A 23,049-nucleotide genomic window follows, 5' to 3' on the forward strand; every position below is an offset into this window, starting at 1 on the left:
TATTCAATTTACAAAGTGCTTCAGCTGAAGATTATTAAAAAGTAAAGCACTAAAAAAACCAGATAAATGAAAATATTTAACTGTGGCAATATTCACTATTCTCTGAACAGTAGCTGATACACTGCTAAGAATGAAATGAATTATTAACACAAGTAGTCTGAGAATAAGTGCACCAAACCCACATAATATTACTAAACATTGTAGAAGCTACATTTTTATTAATACTCCATTTTCATAATAACCAAATTCTAAACAGAGTTTTTTTCAAGTTAATATATCAAATACTATCTCACTTATTCAAAACTTATACCTGTAGATAATAATCCTAACAAAGTTAATGAAAGTAACATTTGCAAAAACATTGTATATGGAAATGGATTTCAATTGATGAAGAGCCTGTTTACAACTGCAGTTTTCTGCAGTGTTTTGTGGTACATGTTTAGGTAGTATGTTCTACTACTGAAGCACTTTATTAAAGGTAAATATTACACCTGTTACACATGACCTTTTAGAGGTTAACAATATTCTTTATTCTGGACAGTGTACTAGAAAACTCAACTAACTTTTATACTGTAATTTAGTTATGATCACAATATTGCCTCAGCAAGAAAATGACCATTTTTGTTTATTCAAATTACCATGTGTTAATGCTAAAGATATTTTGCCTCTATCATAAAATGCAGTTGTGTATACCAAAATCATTTTACACATAAAAAGAGGTAGAGGTATTCATTAAATATACCTTGATATGGAGCACTAAATCCACGATATCGGTGATTGCTGTCTGTAACAAAATGCAGTCTGAGCCAGTTTTTGTTGCTGATAATTGGTGGTGGTATATTCATTCCAGATAACCTGAATTATGGAAGACAACAAAAAAAATTTAAAAAGCTTTTAAGTAGTAAACATTTTCACTGAATTGGGACCCCCAAAAATGTCTACTTGTATACAATATTCATGACTTTGCCTTGCTAACTTTTTAAGCACAAGTGAAATAGTTATTTTATGCATAGAAAAGTCAATCATAGAATAGTGTAATTCCAAAATAAGCTATTCCAATCAGGTTGCATATATTAGTAAAATCAACTGTAAACTGCATATAATTTTGATTCTCCAAAATTTATTGAATAGACAATAATAAACATAATGGCTGCTGAGCTGACAGTGCTGGTCACAGCATAACCCATGTATGTATCAATATAGTTACAAAACAGAGACTTTAAAGCAGTTGATATACTTTTTTCCATTTAAGATATTTTCAGCATTTCACATTCAATGTAAGATTTTACAATTTCAATTCATATAACAAGCACTATTTTAATGTAATTTCACAATATTGTAAATTTAATGATTAGCTCTCATTATAATGCATACTTCTATAAGGCACTGGAAGTCTGCTCCAACTGATAGACAGAAAACAGACTGTATTTTGGATATACAGTCACCCCATATCTAGTCACGAAGGTAACACTACATAATCTCCTTAAAGCAAAAATTTTAAACTATGCCCCAGATACTGGTCATAATTAATAGACAAAATAACTCTCTTGCTCTATAATGTTTTGAACATTTCCAGCAAAGTAGTTTTGCTGATTTAATTCAACAAAGGAATACCACCCCTATATACCTAACCATTTAAATACTAGGTGTGTGTTGTAAAGCCAAGGTAAAATACTCTCAAAAGACTATTACATCATGAAAGAGAGTTTTAGAATAAGGTTTCCTAATAACCAGTATATGACATATCTTTCCCATTCTTCAAAGCTTACACTTTTCTTCATAGGAAGGCAAACTAGACAGCTGGGGTGTGTGCGTGTGTGTGTGTGTGTGTGTGTGTGTTGGGGGAGGTGATTTCTTCTCTCAGTGCTTGGCAGTCATTCATTCTAGGGGACAGGTAGGGGAGATTGGAATATCCATCCCTGCACATGTAATCAGCAGGTGTAGACACAGTGATGCAAAAACCCTTTATCCTACATCCTCCCCCTTTATTTCCTAAAACTCACTTTTCCTAGGATATTTGGGAGCTAGCCATCACTTTTAGTGGATGACCACCTGCTATAGCATAAAAATATGAATTCACATTTATTTTATCATTGTGCCCATGAATGAATAGAATGCGCTTGGCAACATTACTGTGTAATCCAATTTTTTTGGATTCTAACATGAACAAGTTGGGTTCTATCCCATATAGTTCTCATTTCTCCACCAGCTTTGGAATGAATTTTCTTTAATTTTTCCCCATCAATGCCTTATTTCCTCTTTTCATAGGGGTGACTGTTTACTAGTCAAGCCGCCTGTTTTTTTCATATCTGAATTGAGTAAAGACAGACATATAACATACCTGCATAATTTTAAAACTCAAGTTTTAAAAATTTACTTCATTACTTTCAGAAAATGCAGTATCCAGGTTATCTTTACTTTTGTTTGCTTGTTGGTAGGTTTGGTTCAGACAGCAATTCAATGAAAAAAAGAAAACAAAACTTGGATTTGGTACAGTTATATTTTCAGTACAGCAGCATGTTTCATGCCAGATTTTGATTTACAATTTGATTCTCTTCAATTCCCCGATTCAATGAGCATAAACATCCATTAGGAAAAATTTAAATTATTTCTGACAGGCTGCACACATTTCTAAATGTAATGAGAGTATAATACATGAATGGTTGTAAAAGACTAAAGAACAGGGTTTGGAGAATGGTCCTTAAAAAATCCAACAGATGAGAAGCAATTCAACAAGGACATCACGAAAAGTGTGAGAGGAAAGAAGATGAAACAGACAATGAAAAGGATAAACTTTCCATCTTTCTCAGGAACATCAAAGATAATTTCAGTAAGAGAGTGTAGTAAAAGCAAGTAATAGCTACTATGGAACTATAGTTTTTAATCTGAGTTCACCTTCAGGAATTGAGAAAGACTGAACTGAAGATGTTACAGCAGCAGCAGCTAGAAACACAATGTACATGAGGTGGAGCAAAAATGGCAATTCAACTGAGGTGGAACTAAGAGGATATTCCTGACAGCCTCAGTGCTTATTCTCATGAAGCATAAGTGCAGATAAGCCAAGACACTGAACTAGAAATAGAAAGCAAGTGCACCAAAGACTCATTTGCCACCAGAGAATGAACATAGCTTCACTGGTTATAAGGGAATCACACGGACTTTCCTGACTGTGGTAACTTAATATTGCTCACTATTTAAACATGATTTACACAGTATGACTTTGTGGCATATAGAGCAATCTAGTAAATGAAGTTACATATATCTGCAACACATTTCACATGTTATCAGGAGGTATGAGAAATGGAGACTAAGAATATGTGCCAACTAGAAAGATTCCATTAAACTAATTGAGATAATTACTTTCTTAAATACTAAAGGAGATATTTCATAAATATAAATCACTGTTAATCCTATATGACATTACTATGGTCATTTGAAGGCAGGCAATATGGATTCATTCTAGTATAAAGCCAGTGAGAATCACCCCTTGGTACTGAAAAGATTAAGTATACTCAACAATTATTTATTGAACACTTACTACATGACAAATATTGATGCTAAGGGTTGGAAATATAATTGTAAACAACACATACAAGATCTGTGGTCTTACAAATAAAGAAGGTAACATAAACAAATGAGTGAGATAATTTCAGAAGGCGGCAGATGATGTAAAAAAAAAAAAAAAGAGTAACCTGTAAGAATGTCTAGAAATGAGGTTTCAATTGGTATATTATTACCTTCTCTATTTTACACTCGAAATAGCCATACTCATGATTATATGTCACAAATTACTATACTGGATTTTAGGAGAATTAAATCAATGAAAATAATCAGAATGATAAATGTCATAAATCTGTATCCTACAACAGTTATTTGTACCCAAAAAGAATTTAAGACATGGCTTTTGTGTAATTAATAAATCTGAATGAACACTGTAAATTAATGATATAAAATTTCATTGCATATTCCATATAGAATACTGAAAATAATACAGTGTAACTGGCCATAATTAATCTTTGCTAAATTTACTTTTATTTACATCATTTTCCACAGAAATAGTAACGAAATAATAAATTGATAGATAAAAATAATGCAACATTTTCTTTTACAAATAGGACCTTAGAGAACATGATCATAACCCTTACAAGATTTTTTTAAAAATCAATTAAGTGTAAGAATCCTGAGAGAATCAGAGGTCTTTACCATTTTTTTCAAAAGTCCCTAGAACTACTCTGAACTTAATGCCTTTGTTTTATAACTCTCTTGACAGATACTCATTGCTGTCATCTGTTGACTCTGGTTCTCAACTTTCTCAAAATTAGCGTTCGCAACAACAGGTGTCATCTTTGGTGGATCTAACATCTATTTTTCAATCTGTCCAGTTCCCTAAGATCAGTCAAATCTAATGATCTGTTTTACCTCATCTTCAGTACCTATAGAGAGAGTCAAACCTAAACCCATGCTTTTTCAAATAATCACCTGCCTGACGCCTGTCATAGAGTATTCTGCCTATGCTTTCCTCTTAAGAGTTTTATAGTGCCTGGCCTTACATTTAGGTCTTTAAACCATTTTGAGTTTACTTCTGTGTATGGTGTTAGGGAGTTTTCTAATTTCATTCTTTTACATGTAGCTGTCCAGTTTTCCCAGCACCACTTTTTGAAGAAGCTCTCTTTTCTCCATTGTATATTATTGCCTCCCTTATCAAATATAAGATGACCACATGTGCATGGGTTTATCTATGGGTTTTCTATCCTGTTCCATTGATCTATATTTCTGTTTTTGTGGCCGTACCATACTGTCTTGATTACTGTAGCTTTGTAGTATAGTTTGAAGTCAGGGAGCCTGATTCCTCCAGCTCCGTTTTGCTTTCTCAAGATTCCTTTGGCTATTCGGGGTGTTTTGTGTTACCATACAAATTGTGAAATTTTTGGTTCTAGTTCTGTGAAAAATGTCATTGATAGCTTGATAGGGATTGCATTGAATCTGTAGATTGCTTTCGGTAGTATAGTCATTTTCACAATGTTGATTCTTCCAATCCAAGAACATGGTATATCTCTCCATCTGTTTGTATCATCTTTAATTTCTTTCATCAGTGTCTTATAGTTTTCTGCATATAGGTCTTTTGTCTCCTTAGGTAGGTTTATTCCTAGGTATTTTATTCTTTTTGTTGCAATGGTAAATGGGAGTGTTTCCTTGATTTCTCTTTAGATTTTTCATCATTACTGTATAGGAATGCAAGAGATTTCTGTGCATTAATTCTGTATCCTGCTACTTTACCAAATTCATTGATTAGCTCTAGTAGTTTTCTGGTAGACTCTTTAGGATTCTCTATGTATAGTACCATGTCATCTGCAAACAGTGACAGCTTTACTTCTTTACTGATTTGGATTCCTTTTATTTCTTTTTCTTCTTTGATTGCTGTAGCTAAAACTTCCAAAACTATGTTGAATAATAGTGGTGAGAGTGGGCAACCTTGTCTTGTTCCTGATCTTAGTGGAAATGGTTTCAGTTTTTCACCATTGAGAATGATGTTGGCTGTGGGTCTGTCATATATGGCCTTTATTATGTTGACGTAAGTTCCCTCTATGCCTACTTTCTAGAGGGTTTTTATCATAAACAGGTTTTGAATTTTGTCAAAAGCTTTTTCTGCATCTATTGAGATTATCATATGTTTTTTATTGTTCAATTTGTTAATATGGTGTATCACATTGACTGATTTGAGTATATTGAGGAATCCTTGCATTCCTGGGATACAACCCACTTGATCATGGTACCTGATCCTTTTAATGTGCTGTTGGATTCTATCTGCTAGTATGTTGTTGAGGATTTTTGCATCTTTGCTCATCAGTGATAAGGCCTGTAGTTTTCTTTTTTTGTGACTTCTTTGATTTTGGTATCAGGGTACTGGTGGCCTCACAGAATGAGTTTGGCAGTGTTCCTCCCTCTGCTATATTTTGGAAGAGTTTGAGAAGGACAGTTGTTAGCTGTTCTCTAAATGTTTGATAGAATTTGCCTGTGAAGCCATCTGGTCCTAGACTTTTGTTTGTTGGGAGTTTTTTAATAACAGTTCCAATATCAGTACTTGTGATTAGTCTGTTCATACTTTACATTTCTTCCTGGTTCAGTCGTGGAAGGTTGTGTTTTTCTAAGAATTTATCGATTTCTTCCAGGTTGTCCATTTTATTGGCATATAGTTTCTTGTAGTAATCTCTCATGATCCTTTGTATTTCTTCAGTGACAGTTGTTACCTCTCCTTTTTCATTTCTAATTCTGTTGATTTGAGTCTTCTCCCTTTTTTTCTTGATGAGTCTGGCTAATGGTTTATCAATTTTGTTTATCTTCTCAAAGAACAAGCTTTTAGTTTTATTGATTTTTGTTATGGTTTCCTTATTTTCTTTTCCATTTATTTATGATCTGATCTTTATGATTTCTTTCCTTCTGCTAACTTTGGGGTTTCTTTCTTCTTTTTCTCTAATTGCTTTAGGTGTAAGGTTAGGCTGTTTATTTGAGATGTTTCTTGTTTATTGAGGTAGGATTGTATTGGTATAAGCTTCCCTCTTAGAACTGCTTTTGCTGCATCCCATAGGTTTTGGATCTTCGTGTTTTCACTGTCATTTTTTTCTAGGTATTCTTTGATTTCCTCTTTGATTTCTTCAGTGACTTCTTGGTTATTTAGTAGCGTATTGATTAGCCTCTATATGTTTGTATTTTTTACAGTTTTTTTTCCCTGTAATTGATATCTAGTCTCACAGTGTTGTGGTTGGAAAAGATACTTGGTATGATTTCAATTTTCTTAAGTTTACCAAGGCTTGATTTGTGACCCAGGATATGATCTATCCTGGAGAATGTTCCATGAGCATTTGAGAAGAAAATGCATTCTGTTGTTTTTGGATGGAATGTCTTATAAATATGAATTAAGTCCATCTTGTCTAATGTGTCATTTAAAGCTTGTGTTTCCTTATTTACTGTCATTTTGGATTATCTGTCCATTGGTGAAAGTGGGATGTTAAAGCCCTCTACTATTTTTTTTTTTTTTTTTTTTTTTGTGGTACGCGGGCCTCTCACTGCTGTGGCCTCTCCCGCTGTGGAGCACAGGCTCCGGACACGCAGCCTCAGCGGCCATGGCTCACGGGCCCAGCGGCTCCGCGGCATGTGGCATCCTCCCAGACCGGGGCACGAACCCGTGTCCCCCGCACCGGCAGGCGGACTCCCAACCACTGCGCCACCAAGGAAGCCCCCTCTACTATTTTTGTTACTGTCAATTTCCCCTTTTATGGCTGTTAGCATTTGCCTTATGTTTTAAGGTACTCTTATGTTGGGTGCATAAATATTTACAATTGTCATATCTTCTTCTTAAACGGAACCCTTGATCATTATGTAGTGTCCTTCTCTCTTGTAGTAGTCTTTATTTTTATTTTATTTATTATTTTTTTTGTGGTACACAGGCCTCTCACTGTTGTGGCCTCTCCCGTTGTGGAGCACAGGCTACGGATGCACAGGCTCAGCGGCCATAGCTCACACGCCCAGCCATTCTGTGGCATGTGGAATCCTCCCGGACCGGGGCACAAACCCGTGTCCCCTGGATCGGCAGGTGGACTCTCAACCACTGTGCCACCAGGGAAGCCCTTAGTCTTTATTTTAAAGTCTATTTTGTCTGATATGAGAATTGCTACTCCAGCTTTCTTTTGATTCCCATTTGCGTGGAATATCTTTTTCCATCCCCTCACTTTCAGTCTGTATGTGTCCCTAGGTCTGAAGTGGGTCTCTTGTAGACAGCGTATATACGGGTCTTGTTTTTGCTTCCATTCAGCCAGTCTATGTCTTTTGGTTGGAGCATTTAACCCATTTACATTTCAGGTAATTATCTATATGTATGTTCCTATTACCATTTTCTTAATTGTTTTGGGTTTGTTATTGTAGGTCTTTTCCTTCTCCTGTGTTTCCTGTCTAGAGAAGTTCCTTTAGCATTTGTTGTAAAACTGGTTTGGTGGTGCTTAATTCTCTTAGGTTTTGCTTGTCTGTAAATGTTTTAATTTCTCTGTTGAATCTGAATGAGATACTTGCAGGGTAGAGTAATCTTGGTTGTAGTTTTTTCCCTTTCATCCCTTTAAATATGTCCTACCATTCCCTTCTGGCTTGCAGAGTTTCTGCTGAAAGGTCAGCTGTTAACCATATGGGGATTCCCTTGTATGTTATTTGTTGTTAACCCCTTGCTGCTTTTAATATTTTTTCTTTGTATTTAATTTTTGATAGTTTTCTTGATGTGTTTCTCCTTGGATTTATCCTGTATGGACTCTCTGCACTTCCTGGACTTGACTATTTCCTTTCCCATGTTAGGGAAGTTTTCAACTATAATCTCTTCAAATATTTTCTCAGTCCCTTTCTTTTTCTCTTCTTCTGGGACCCCTAAAATTCGAATGTTGGTGTGTTTAATGTTGTCCCAGAGGTCTCTGAGACTGTCCTCAATTCTTTTCATTTTTTTTCTTTATTCTGCTCTGTGGTAGTGATTTCCACTATTTATCTTCCAGGTCACTTATCCATTCTTCTGTCTCAGTTATTCTGCTATTGATTTCTTCATTTATTGTGTTGTTCATCATTGTTTGTTTGCTGGTTAGTTCTTCTAGGTCCTTGTATTTTCTCCATTCTATTTCCAAGATTTTGGATCATCTTTACTATCATTACTCTGAATTCTTTTTCAGCTAGACTGCCTATTTCCTCTTCATTTGTTTGGTCTGGTGGGTTTTTACCTTGCCCCTTCATCTGCTGTGTATTTCTATGTCTTCCCATTTTGCTTAACTTACTGTGTTTGAGGTCTGCTTTTCACAGGCTGCAGGTTCGTAGCTCCCATTGTTTTTGGTGTCTGCCCCCAGTGGGTAAAGTTGGTTCAGTGGGTTGTGCAGGATTCCTGGTGGAGGGGACTGGTGCCTGTGTTCTGGTGGATGAGGTTGGATCCTGTCTTTCTGGTAGGCAGGACTGCCTCCGGTGGTGTGTTTTGGGGTGTCTGTGAACTTATTATGATTTTAGGCAGCCTCTCCACTAATGGGTGGGGTTATGTTCCTGTCTTGCTAGTTGTTTGGCATGGGGTGTCCAGCACTGGAGCTTGCTGGTCGTTGAGTGGAGCTGGATCTTAGCATTGAGAGCATTGAGAGCATTGAGGTCACTGGGAGGGTTTTTGCCATTTGATATTATGAGGGGCAGGGAGGTTTCTGGTGGAACAGTATCCTGCACTTGGCTCTCCCACCTCAGAGGCTCAGGCCTGACACCCGGCCAGAGCACCAAGACCCTGTCAAGCCACACAGTGTATAGCACAGGGAACTACATTCAGTATCTTGTAATAACCTATAATGGAAAAGAATTTCTCTAGTGCTGATAAGCAATTTCAGAAATTCTGTTCCTGAGACAGGCTGAAACTGCAATTAAGTCTTGGTTTGCTGTCCTGGGGGCTAGTGGCTCTACCTTGAGACCATTTTTCTTTCTTCTTCTTCACACTGTGAGCCACGGAGGCAGCGTAGAACTAGACCAGCTTCCAGAACTCATCCTGACAGCTGCAACTCTTCTCCGACGCTCACGGGAATGAGGTTTGGCTGCCAGGCGTTCTGCCTGCCAGACACGTGGTAGTGTACAACTCTCCACTGCTTGGCTCGGCCATTTTGCTGTGCTGCTTGTTTCTCAATGCTACCTAATATACCCAAATTTTCTACTCAATATCCCCACTTGGGTTTCAAATAGGTGTCTCAAACTTAAAAGTCAGAATTTTTGGTGTCCCCTTCACAAGTATGTTTTTCCTCTGTTCTTCAATACATCATGTCAAATGGCACCAACACACGAGTTGCTCAAACATTTAAGTGTCATCTTTTAATTCTCTATTCTCCTCACTCTCAGAAACCCAATCCATTTGCAAATCTTCTTCTGCCTCTAAAATCCATCTTAAATTTGTTCATTATTTTTACTGCTGCTCTTATCATAATAGCCAGGTCCCCATGGTCTCACATAGACCCTGCAGTAGTGTCTTCTTTTGATTCTACTGAGCATTCCAACAAACTGCTCCTTATCCGGTAGCCAAACTGTTCTTTTTCCAACCTACATATTACCACCATGCTTAACTTTTCATTAAACTTGAATTAAATTTGGACTCTTTATGCAGGCCTCAGAAAGCCTGGAAATTCCGGTCTTTGTCCACCCTCCTTGCTCATCTCACACGAAGCAACTTTATCTTCAGTACACTCTAGCCACGCTGACATTTCTTTTTCCTTAAACATGGGAAATTCTTTGCCACCACAGGGCCTTTGCACTTAACATTTGCTAAGTTTGGAATGCCATTTCTCCAGATGGTCCTCTGGTTACCTAACCTCCTCTTTCATTATTCAATCAAGAGTTTATTCCTCATATGACTGTACTAGGTTGATCCATATCAGGCCCTCCCCACTCTAGCACATGATGCTACCTTAATATTCACATTTTTTTTCAGTTTTTGAGCTGGTTCTTTTATTTACTAATTTAGTAATTTCAGAAGCCCTTCCTTTAGAGTATCAGATCCATGCAAGCAGAGACTTTGTCTATCTTGATCACCAATCTATCTTAGAACTGCAGAGTAGTATAGAATCCAATTTAAATGAATTTCTTAAAATTCAATTGAATAGAAACTTTAACATCAATTTATACTTTAAAAAGAAAATTTAGGTGTTCTGTTTCAGTCAAAAAAATCTACGTCCATCAGGCATTCTGTGACAACAAAGTGAGGTTCTCTATAATCTAGAAGTTACCAGAACATGGATCAATAACAATTCATAAATATTTATGGAACTATAATTTTGGCCATATAATTATCATGTACTATTACTCAAATCATAAATTAGAAAAGACACAATGAAGTTATCAATAAATAATTTCATTAGAAATAGCCATAAGAGCATTTTCAGTTATAAGTAATGTTAATAAAGATGAAAGAAAATACATATGACAACAGCCAAGAATCCAATATTTCATAACTAAAATAGAAAGTTTTTAAAAATTGTATCCTCCTACATACATATATAATAACTACTTCAAAACTACTTTTAGATGCAGAGGAGTGAACAGAATTAAGTACTCCAAGGCTGAGTGTCTAGGATGTGAAACTTTTTTTTTTTTTAATAAAACAGTGCTCATTTTGTTTGATAGCTGAAGTAATGAACTAAACAGTAATATGCATTGTGTCAACACATCTTAAGTAAAAACTTAATAGAATTTCTTCAAACATTTTGATTTTCCTATTATGGAATCACTAAAGAAAAATCTCATCCATGTTTACCTGTTAAGGGGACTATTTTAATGAGTTGATAGGGATTTCTTTAAATTGAACTCACTGTTCTTGGTAAAATGAATACTTTTATTGATATGGAAATATTTTAATTAAAATATTAAAATTCCATTGAAAATTCACATTATTGGGTACACAACCTTCTTTTTTTTTTTTTTTTTGCAGTACGCTGGCCTCTCACTGTTGCGGCCTCTCCCGTTGCGGAGCACAGGCTCCAGACGCGCAGGCTCAGCGGCCAAGGCTCATGGGCCCAGCCGCTCCACGGCATGTGGGATCTTCCCGGGCCGGGGCACGAACCCGTGTCCCCTGCATCGGCAGGCAGACTCTCAACCACTGCGTCACCAGGGAAGCCCCACAACCTTCTTTTAAATAAATTTCATGACTTTTTATCAGGAAAACTTGAAAATCATGATCTAATTTTGTTTTTATTGTTATTTTTAATTAGTAAACTACTTTCCTCTGAACATTAGCCAGTTTAGAAAATCAGGTATTCTGTGTTGCATTAGAGTATCGCCTGAGCTTTAAATATTTCCAGTTAAAAATTTAATGAAATAGCTATACTTTAAATAAAATTCAATTATTATGTTTGTAAAACATTTTTTGTAACATATTAAAATTTTCATCAGTCTGTGAGTGTTTTTTTCTTTCAAACCAACAAGGAAAAAACTTAACCTCTAATCCAGGATAACAGAGAGAATATTGGAAATAAATCCCTTGAGTTAAGTTCAGTTTGTCTAATACTGATATATGATCTGGAATATGTCAATTCATCTGTTTCCATTCCAATCCCTATGTTAAAAACATGCACTACTAAAATGATATGCTTAAAGATGCTGAGTTGAATAAAAAATAAACATGGAAATATTTATATTACAATTTTATAGTCAAATGTTCCCTTAGGTACTCTTTCTACTTTAATTAAAATAATTTTATAAATCTAAAGAAGCAGCTTCCTTACTGATACCTGTAATCCAGTATCTTCTCAAGGCTTCACTTATTTGAAAATACTGAATGAGCCAAAATTACACTTTTGCTCTATGGTCGGTTTTTAATTTAAAAATTCAATACCACCTACAAAAAAATTCTACACACTCAAAGTTTAAGAAAAGCATATTGGAGATAATATAAACTTCAATAAATGATTTATAAGTATTCCTGATTAATAACTAACTAATTACATTATAGCTAGCATAGTGAAAGGTAAGCAGGGTTATAATCACCTGGAAATTAGCAAATTTATTCAAGAAATTACACAGAGCAACATTAGTGTTTTACAATACATAGCACAGAGTCTACTCATGATCCCCAGAGACATTCGCAATGGTTAAAAATCTAAACAGTTTATAAATTAACAATAAAAGCACAAAGGTCCATCTCTCTAGGCAACTCATAGCAAATTAGATGATTTTATTCTGTCAGATTATATAAGCCAAAATTTACATTCCCATCACTGCATGAAACAAAGTCTATTAGATTTATGTTTTGAGACATAAATCTAGCACTTGGCAAATGGAAAGATTTGTTTCTGATTTGGCCTTCATACGTAACTGTCTAATCATAGTGCCCTGATAACAGCTGTCCTTCAATTACTGAATCCTACTTCCACAGTCTCCAGTCTACCCATTTCCCCTCCTACTTTTTAGATACTGCCTTTGTTTCAGGACAATAAATGCTAACATATAAATTAGATACAATTTTCCCTGCAGATATTTTTGCTAACTACTGATTCACTAGAAGAAAACTACTACTTAAAATTGTATTTGAAATTCCTTTGTCTCTTATTAAATTCTAAAAGTGGCTATTGGCTGAAACATTTAAAAGAACCTGAGACTAGCTATATGGGAGATGAAGGTATTACTTGCTAACTTGAGTTTTAGAACCACAAATCACTTTGGAAACACCAGTTATTCTTTAAAAAGTCTGATTTACAGAGAACAAAGAAGAAAGAGAGACAGGGATTTAGATATGGGCTATCATCTTTACTTCCAGGTTTCTACTGGCAACATTTGAGTTGGAAACAGAAACAGGAACTTTCTATTTGAACTTCAGAGGAAAACAGAATCCATTTCTCGGAAGCAGCTAGGGACTCAGCATAAGATAGAGTTAAGTGTAATACTTTTTTGCTTTTAATAAGATATACAAGTTAATTAAGGGTAATTAACCTAGCAGTTGGTTCTAAAGACTACAGGGCCTTGTTTTCTTGCCAAGGTTTATGTGGGACTCTGAGGGCTGCAGGTCCTTGGAACAGAATACCATAAACCTGAGCTTACTTAACTGGTGACAAAATACAATTAAACCATAGAAAAAATTGTGATACTTCTCTCACCTATTTGTGCCTATTTAAAATCTTTGATTTTAAGCTAGGGTATTCATGTATTTTAAAGAAGTACTACATATTATAAAGAAACATCATTATATTTGTTTTTAAAAAAATGGATAAGGAAGAAAAGGAGGTTGTACCAAATGATAATGCAGAAAATGTGCACTTGGCCCCCTGGAAAACAACTCCTTCTCTTCTCTTCCGTAAGGCCATAACTATTATTTCTTTTCAACTCTCTGTCAGCTTCTCCTCAGTTCCTTTATGGTCTCACTATTCTTGAGTTTTGGAAGGTATCCCTGAAAAACCTTCCTTACTTCAGAGGTTTCTGCATCAGCTTTATGTACAGGATGAACTTTAGTGTCAAACAGACTGTACTGGAGTGTTAGAGGGACCATCATCCACATGGATACTAAAGTCATCCAAGATAACTGTTTGAATCACAATGCAGAGCAAACTTGTGAGTTTGCGAGTTAAGTCCTAGGAACATGACGTGGAATTACAGGAGGAAAGGAAATATGAGGCTGAGACAGAAAAACAAACATATTTTCCTGTATTTTGTAACTGACGGGAAAGAAATAGATGGAATTAACTGTTCACATATTTCAAATGGACTTTTCTCATAAAGTTCTTTTAATTTTTAACAGCTGGTTTAGTTCCCCATGTATTTTTGATATTTGATTCCTATAGCTCTAGAATTTATACCTCTAGAATTATGTTCATGTTTTATAGTGGAAGCACATTTATTCAATATCATTGGGACACGTGAATGAAAAGTTAGTGAGCAGGGTATCAAATACTCTGTAAAAGGATCAACAAAAACTTTAAATAGTTTATCTTAAGATATGTAGATGTATACTCATTCACTGATCTCCTGATATAAACCCAAGAATTTTCCCTTTAAGTAGATATCTAATAATTACAATTGTAATTAACTTCTTATATATTCTTTATATAAAATTCAGGATACACAATTCCTTACCATTCCAATTTATTTAAAATTGAATAATAATTAAATACACCTATTAAACAATCTCAGTTTTAAAATGCTTCCCTTTAATATTATTATTTTTACTATTTTTCTATTGTTTTCTACTTTTAACAATTTTCAGTTATTGTATTCCTACCTTTAAAGGTATCTTGTCCATACTCAGTTTATAGAAATTTTCAGTGATCCATCCTTATTAAGTTGTCCCAAAGCATCCAAATTGTTTTCATACAAATAACTTTCACTGTTTATTCACTGACATTTCTTCAAGAAACATATATACATATTTGCACTAATTCCCAAACCTATGGTCTGTGAATTTGTTTTGCAAAGTTGTATTCACTGAATTCATCTGAAGCTACACAAAAGTATTTTCTGCTTTTGGAGGTGGTTTACATACATATATATGAAAGGAGGTATACTTTATTACAGATTTAGTGGCTTCTGATTGTCATATTGTTAAAGGCCAACTTACAAGTAAGAAATAATTTGAATAATAATTTTGACTGTTTACATAAATCTGACTAGAAAAAGACAAATGAAAACAAAGCTATATACCCTACAGTGATAAACTGAAATTAGAATTCAGATTTTCTAAAATCTTTTCAATTTGTACAATAAGGATAGAATATTCTGCCTTCTTCCATCATACTTTTTGTCCAACTGATATTGTCATTGCTGTGAGGCTATAAGTTATTTAGTCAAAGCATATCTTCACTTCATGGATATTCATTTGAAAACTCTACTGATTTAAAATACATGTTACATTTTATACTAAAAATAGCATGCTCTATATTTAACACATGTTTTGTTTTCTGCATTGTCAGATTTAGTTTGGTGATGAAAATGCAACTCAATCCATGTCGGAATCACTATTTATACACTTGGTTTCCTTTGAAAATCAAAACCCTGACCTAGAAAACAAGCACACTGTTCAGGGACACCATCTTATAAGTTTGGTTGTTAGCCACCTGCTGTTCTCAATAAATCAGTCTGCAAACTACTGATCCATGTCACAGCATTTTCACCTATTTATTGGAAAGAATTGCTTACAAACCCACCATTCTTCCACTGAGTTTGTTCAGTTGAAGATATCCTACTTCCTTTAGGTCTAATTTATGTTTGTAGACTTTTAAATATAATATTGTAATAAGTATTAATTGAAATGGTATATGAATAGGCTGTTAAGTACTGTTACATGTTGTAATATATTAAAGGACTTACCTAAATTCATTGCTTAAATGATATTATTCATTATAACTATAATGGTAGAGGCTTATTTTAATCAGTATATTTTAAAATCACTTCCAGGGCTTCCCTGGTGGTGCAGTGGTTGAGAGTCTGCCTGCCGATGCAAGGGACACGGGTTTGTGCCCCAGTTTGGGAAGATCCCACATGCCGCGGAGTGGCTGGGCCCGTGAGCCATGGCCGCTGAGCCTGCGCGTCCGGGGCCTGTGCTCCACAATGGGAAAGGCCACAGCAGTGAGAGGCCTTTGTACCGCAAACAAACAAACAAACAAACAAAAATCACTTCCATAGTTTTACATTATACCATTTGCCTTGTCTTCATCCTCAAACACTGTTAAGTAGCTTAGATAATTACTTAGTCCTTGAAATGGTGGATTAAATTAAAAATAAATTTATGAATACAATTAGTATGCATAAACAAGTTCCTATTTTTTCATTTTGCTAAAAAATATGTATAAATTGTTTTGTTCTTTTTTGTTTCACTTTGCTTAATGTATAATCTACTTAACATGTTTACAGAGCAAGCACCCCATAAGGAAATAATAAACAAGTTACACAAAACTTGAGATTCTTTAAAAAGACATATTTCTTTTTAATTGAATTACTTAAGCTCTACCTTACTCTTCAAAAGTATATGATACTCTTATCAATAATACCACAGGATAAAACTAAGTTATCAAGGAAACTAGTAAAGGGTATTTAATAAACGAACAAGATAAAGTCATCCTCTGGTGAGCTGGAGCCTCCTGGTCCAGCTTGTGAGAATTTACACATCTCTTCACAACCATATTTAGTGATAGGAGGTTACTAGCTTGGTTAGCCATGGAATTGGAACAATTCAAAGATTAGTAATTTTTTCCCTTTACTTTGGAAGAGGAAGTTTAGTAGTTTATCACTAAGGACATCCCACCTCTGCAAGTCTAGAAAATATTCTGGATGTACTCTATTATACAGACGAAATGTTGTTTGACATGACAAAATTATGTACCATAGAGCAGAGCCACCATAAGTTCAGCTGGGATGCTTTTTTTTTTTTTTTTTTTTGCGGTATGCGGGCCTCTCACCGTTGTGGCCTCCCCCGTTGCGGAGCACAGGCTCCGGACGCGCAGGCTCCGGACGCGCAGGCTCAGCGGCCATGGCTCACGGGCCCAGCCGCTCCGCGGCATATGGGATCCTCCCAGACCGGGGCACGAACCCGTATCCCCTGCATCGGCAGGCGGACTCTCAACCACTTGCGTCACCAGGGAGGCCCTGGGATGCTTTTTAAAGTTGTACAGCTCACTATGTTTAATAAAGTATCCATACAATGATTATTTCTAAGCTATGTGATTTCCTGCTGTATCTTCCACAATAAATTAGTGAAAAATACACAAATATATAATTGGTGATCTAAAGTTTTTGGATATAAATTAATTAGGTATCCATAAATATATACCAAACATAGTGCTTTGGGCTTGTTTAGATTTTAATAAGCTATTTTCTTTGGCAATAAAAAGTAGCTGGATATGTTGTTTCTTAGGTCACCCTTAGTTTGTAACAAGAAAACCATAAAACTATCTAGAAAAAATGTATCTTGCTATTTTAAGTTCCAAGTACATCAAAAAGTTGTTTCATGTCATTAAAGTCCAAATAAGAGACATGGGATGAGGGACAAAAATAGCCTGTTATTACTTTATCTGGTTTCTATAATACATTCCTTCAAACCCTCCATTATGATGTCACAAAGAGTTAGGAGATATTACAGAATGAGTAGCTGAAGTTATGAATTAAGTTCATAAAATTTAGAATCAGTAGTCTCCATATCAGGTGTGAAATGCATATGATTTATTAGTATTGGTATATATTATGTAGTCAATACTCTATATTATGGTTACATTTTATAATATATACTATGTTGCTGTATATTATATATAATAATATATTAAATATTTGTATATATACATATATACTTTATAAATGAATAAACAAATAAGCAAACAGATATTGGCAATGCATACTCAATTGTTTTTTTCCTGATAGATGTGCAAATTTAGAAAGCATGGAGACTTTTGTTCTGTTCTTTCTTGTCTGAAGACCAAAAGCCCAGACAAAAGCAAATCATCTTGTTCTGTATTTTGTGTTATAGAGTAATGATCAGCAGTAGAATAGCCAAGTCTAAATTTTACCTGTTTATTTTGCAGTATATTGGGATGAAAGTCCAAGACATACAATGAATTAGGGAAGAAATGACACTCATTTTCAGCAATGTGATATGGGGGTTAAAACCAGGTTTTGTATCTCAGCCCTGGAGATTACTAGCTGGATGAAACGGACAGGGCAAGCTTCAGGTTCTTCATCCATAAATTTTACAGGAATTTCAAGGATTTTAAAGGTTTTAGCATATATCTTGGAAAAAAGTGATTTTAAGTATTAGGTCTAGGCCCTATATATAGTTTGTTGTAGAGGGGTAAAGAAAAGAGTGAGGAGGGGACTGTGGTAGAGAACTTCAGTTTAAAAAAAAAAGGAAAATAACAGATGCAATACACTATCTAAAACACAGATAAGATTAAAGATGTGTCTGGCCAATCAGAAAGGGCAAATTTTAGTTGGAGTGACAGAATTCTTTCCAAGGCATTTAATTTCAGACTTTAAAAAAAAATTAATTGAAATATAGTTGATTTTCAATGTTGTGTCAGTTTCAGGTGTACAGCAAAGTGTTTCTGTTACACACACACACATCTATCTATCTATATATGTATATATTCATTTTCAGATTCTTTTCCATTACAGCTTATTACAATATATTGAATGTAGTTACCTGTGCTATACAGTGGGTCTTTTTTATCAATTTTATATATAGGAGTGTGTATCTGTCAATCCCAAACTCCTAATTCATCCCTCCCCCTCCTTCAGCCTTTTAAATCAACTGTGCTTTGGATTCTAGCTTTCACTATATCAGAGAACAATCTATAGCATACCATGTTTGGACTTGTATTCCTACTATAAATCTGAGAAAACAAGACTCACAAACATCAATCACATATGTCACATGGGAGGATAAACCAGAATCTGTCTTCATTCCTGATTCTAATATAGAGGACTAAATTATGGTATAAGAAAAGAATCTGTTGACAAGGGTCATCTAAAAACCATGAACTATCTCTGAAGAAATGAATAGCTGTTGGTTTAAATTCTCACAGGTCAGGACTAAGGAAAATGCTGCTTTGTAATGCTGATACACTATCCCATAATAAATTAGGTATGGGTGGGGTGGGAATTAATGCCATTTTGTTTATTTCTAATGAAAGAGAACAGCCTCAATTTGGGTCAGTCAATGTTAAGGCCTGAATCCTAAAGGAACTTTTTTTTTTTATTTTCTAATAATCCAAGATTGGTTTTTGCTTCCTCTTGAAATGGCAAGGAAGGAAAAAGAGAATTCCAGCATTGGTTATCTTTTTGTACTCCAATAGTTTACCTGGGAAAGATGAATAAGTGAAATTTTCTAGATCCCTTTAATCCTCACGTTCTCTCAGTATCCAGATTTTTCAGTAATGATCCAGTCTAAATGGAAGTCACTGTCCCTACTCTAAAATGGAATACTACAACTCTAGTCTGTTACTACCCCTGGTTACCTTATTCTTGTCTATCAATAATGTGCCAACAAAGCAGAAGGATACTCTCTTACAATCATGAAGATAGGGAAGATGTCCTATAATGAATTTAGAGGCACATGTCCTAGTTTAGACAGTCAAGTGCCTTTTACAGTTTTTACTTAAATCAAGTAGAAAAATTCTATGACCATTCCTTTTCAGATGAAGAAAAGCTTAAATAGGTTAACTAACTATTCAAAGACATATGACTAATAATTAGTAAAATAGGGCTTGAATCTAGGCCTGTCAGTTTCCAAAACTTCAGCACTTAAAACTACTACCCCATGCCTCTCTCAGGAATATTGGCCAGAAGGTTCAGCAAGGCCTTAGCCCTTTTCAAAGTCTATTGGGATTTTTCTCCTGTAATGTGACATATTTGCACAGATGGCCCTCAAATCAGTAGCTATTTACATCTGAGTCTAAGGATTTTATTTAAATTCGTTGTTGCTGAAAGTACATTTATTTATTTAAATGTTGAACTCTTTAGTATACTAAAATAATACATGTAAACCACTCTCCATATGGTCAGAAATTGTGTCATCTTTTACTAAACATTGCTAGCATATATGCCTAGTGTTTGACAAAAGGTGGATAATCAATAAATGAACATATACATATATTTATCCCGAGTGTATACATAAACAAATGATCATCTAGGAGAGAAAGAGAAGTATGTGTGTGCATGCATGTGTATATATGTGTGTGTGAAGGTCGTACTTATTTTAAAGTATAAATATATTAGTCAAAATAGGCAATGTGAAGGCATTCTGTTTGAGCAGAAACCTATTCAAAGTTTAATCATGAACTTTTGTGGAAATAGCTCATCATACGTTAACAGGTAGCAGGTGAAATAAACCAACAAACTCTGAATATATAAATATATATATATATTGAGCTGTATGAGCTGTTTGTATATTATGGAATTTAATCCCTTGTTGTAAACATCATTTGCAAATATTTTCTCTCATTCCATAGGTTGTTTTTTCATTTTGTTCATGGTTTCCTTTGCTTTGCAAAAGCTTTTAAGTTTAATTAGGTCCCATTTGTTCATTTTTGCTTTTATTTCCATTACCCTAGGTGGCAGATCCAAATATATATTGCTGCAATTTATGTCAAAGAGTGTTCTGCCTATGTTTTCCTCAAGGAGTTTTATAGTACCCAGGCTTACATACAGGTTTTTAATCCATTTTAAATTTATTTTTATATATACTATTAGAAAATGTTCTGGTTTCATCCTTTTCTTTCTTTTAATAGAAGTATATTTAATTTACAATTTTTCAGGTGTACAGCAAAGTGATTGTTACACACATATACATATTGCTTTTTCAGATTCTTTTCCATTATAGGTTATTACAAGATATTGAATATATTTCCCTGTGCTATACAGTAGGTCCTTGTTGTTTATTTGATATATAGTAGTGTGTATCTGTTAATCCCAAACTCCTGATTTCCCTGCCCCCTCTAGTTTCATTCTTTTACACATAGCTGTCGAGTTTTTCCAGCACCACTTATAGAAAAGACTGTCTTTTCTCCATTGTATATTCTTGCCTCCTCTGTCATAGATTAATTGACCATAACAGAATGGTTTATTTCTGGGCTTTCTATCCTGTTCCACTGATCTATGTGTCTGCTTTTCTGACAATACCATACTGTTTTGATAACTGTAGCTTTGTAGTATAGTCTGAAGTCCTCTAGCTCTGTTCTTCTTTCTCAAGATTATTTTGGCTATTTGGACTCTTTTGGGTTTCTCTACAAATTTTAAAATTTTTGTTCTAGTTCTGCGAAAAATGCCATTGGCAATTTAATAGAGATTGCACTGTAGACTGCCTTAGGTGGTATGGTCATTTTAACAAAATTGATTCTTCCAATGCAAGAACATGGTATATCTTTCCATCTGTTTGTGTGGTCTTCGATTTCTTTCATCGGCATCTTATATTTTTAGAGTACAGTCGGTCTTTTGAGGCCTGGGGTGTCAGGTCTCAATATGAGGCCTGGGGTGTCCCAAAGGTTGCACTGGCCTATTAGTGGGCAGGACCAGGGCCCAGCTGGTCCAAGGACAGGGTCTGGACTGCATTGGTGGACTTGTTCCATCAGCTCTGGGATCGTAGTTTTCTTGCTTCTGGTGTCTGCTCCCTGGTGGGTGAGGCTGGCTAGAGTTTTGTGCAGGCTTCCTTATTGTAGGGGAGCCGGGTCTTGGCCCTCTCGTGTGCAGGGCTGTGTCTCAGGGCATGTCCAGAAGTGGGTGTGGGCTAAGGAAGTCTTTAGGCACCCTGTCTGCTGATGGGAAGGGCTCTGTCCCCACCCAGTAAATTTGGCCTGAGGTGTACCAGCACCAGTGTTTACAGGTTATTGGGTGAGGCCAGGTCTTGGCACTAGTGAGCCAAGGTGGCAGCCATCAGGAGTGTTTGCAAGGTTGAATGTTCCTAAATAGGTCTGCCACCAGTGTCTATATCCCCAGGGTAAGACACAGCCACCTGTCTCTCCAGGAAACTCTCCAAAACCAGCAGGTAAGTCTGGCTCAGGCTCCGATCAAATTACTGCTTTTGCCCTGGGTCCTGGGACATGTGAGATTTTGTGTGCACCCTTTAAGAGTTAAGTCTCTATTTCCCCTAGTCCTGCGGCACTCCTGCAATTAAGCTCTGCTAGCCTTCAAAGCCAAATGCTCTGGGGGTTCATCTTCCCAGTGCCAGACACCTGGGTGGGGAACCTGACATGGAATTCAGAACTCACTCCTGTGGAAGAACTTTTGCAATATAATTATTCTCTAGTTTGTGGATTGCCTACCAGGGGGATATGGGATTTGATTATATCACAAGTTTGCTCTACCTGTTTCATGGTTCCTTCTATGTATCTCTAGTTGTAGAAGATCTTTTCTGGTAGGTCCCAGTCTTTTTTCATTGATAGTTATTCTGCAGATTGTTGTGATTTTGGTCTGCTTGTGAGAGGAGATTAGCTCAGGGTCTTTCTACTCTGTCATCTTGGCCATTCTGTCTCAGATTTTTTAAGGTTAATTTCAGAAGTGGCTTCAAAATTTCCCCTCCTCCTCCCAGGCACTCCTCCCAACATGCAGTGCCAGGCCAGGCACTCACTGCATACAATACCATGCTGTTTTGATTATTATGGCTTTGTAATACAGTTTGAAGTCAGAGAATGTAATAATTCTAGCTTTGTTCTTTTTTCTCAGGATTGCATTTGCTACTTGGGGTCTTTTGTGTTCCATATAAAAAATTTAGCATTTTTTGTTCTATTTCTGTGAAAAATGTCCTTGGAATTTTGAAAGGGATTGCACTGAATCTATAGATTGCTTTAGGTAATATGGACATTTTAACAGCAGTAATTCTTCCAATCCATGAACACAGATTATCTTTCAATTTCTTTGTGGCTTCTTCAATCATTCAACAATGTCTTCTTCAATTTCTTTCAACAATGTCAAAACCTGTACAGTTTTCAGTATACAGGTCTTTCACCACCTTGATTAAATTTATTCTTAGGTATTTTTTGTTGTTGTTTCAATTGAAAATGGGATTGTTTTCTTAATTTCTCTTTCTGTTAGCATACAGAAACACAA

The 23,049-nt window shown here is 35.5% G+C and overlaps 1 protein-coding gene across 3 annotated transcripts in view; it reads right to left on the reverse strand.

Annotated features, from left to right (window-relative positions):
- Positions 1-23,049, reverse strand: part of CSMD3 (CUB and Sushi multiple domains 3) — a 1,097,518-nt gene that overhangs the window by 729,127 nt on the left and 345,342 nt on the right. For all 3 annotated transcript variants that reach the window (XM_060116495.1, XM_060116494.1, XM_060116493.1), the window contains exon 6: positions 743-855. In XM_060116495.1, the coding sequence (XP_059972478.1) occupies positions 743-855 (113 nt within the window). The remainder of the gene's footprint in view (positions 1-742; positions 856-23,049) is intronic.

Source organism: Mesoplodon densirostris, chromosome 13 (genome assembly GCF_025265405.1).
Source record: "Mesoplodon densirostris isolate mMesDen1 chromosome 13, mMesDen1 primary haplotype, whole genome shotgun sequence".
Taxonomy (NCBI): Eukaryota; Metazoa; Chordata; class Mammalia; order Artiodactyla; family Ziphiidae; genus Mesoplodon; species Mesoplodon densirostris.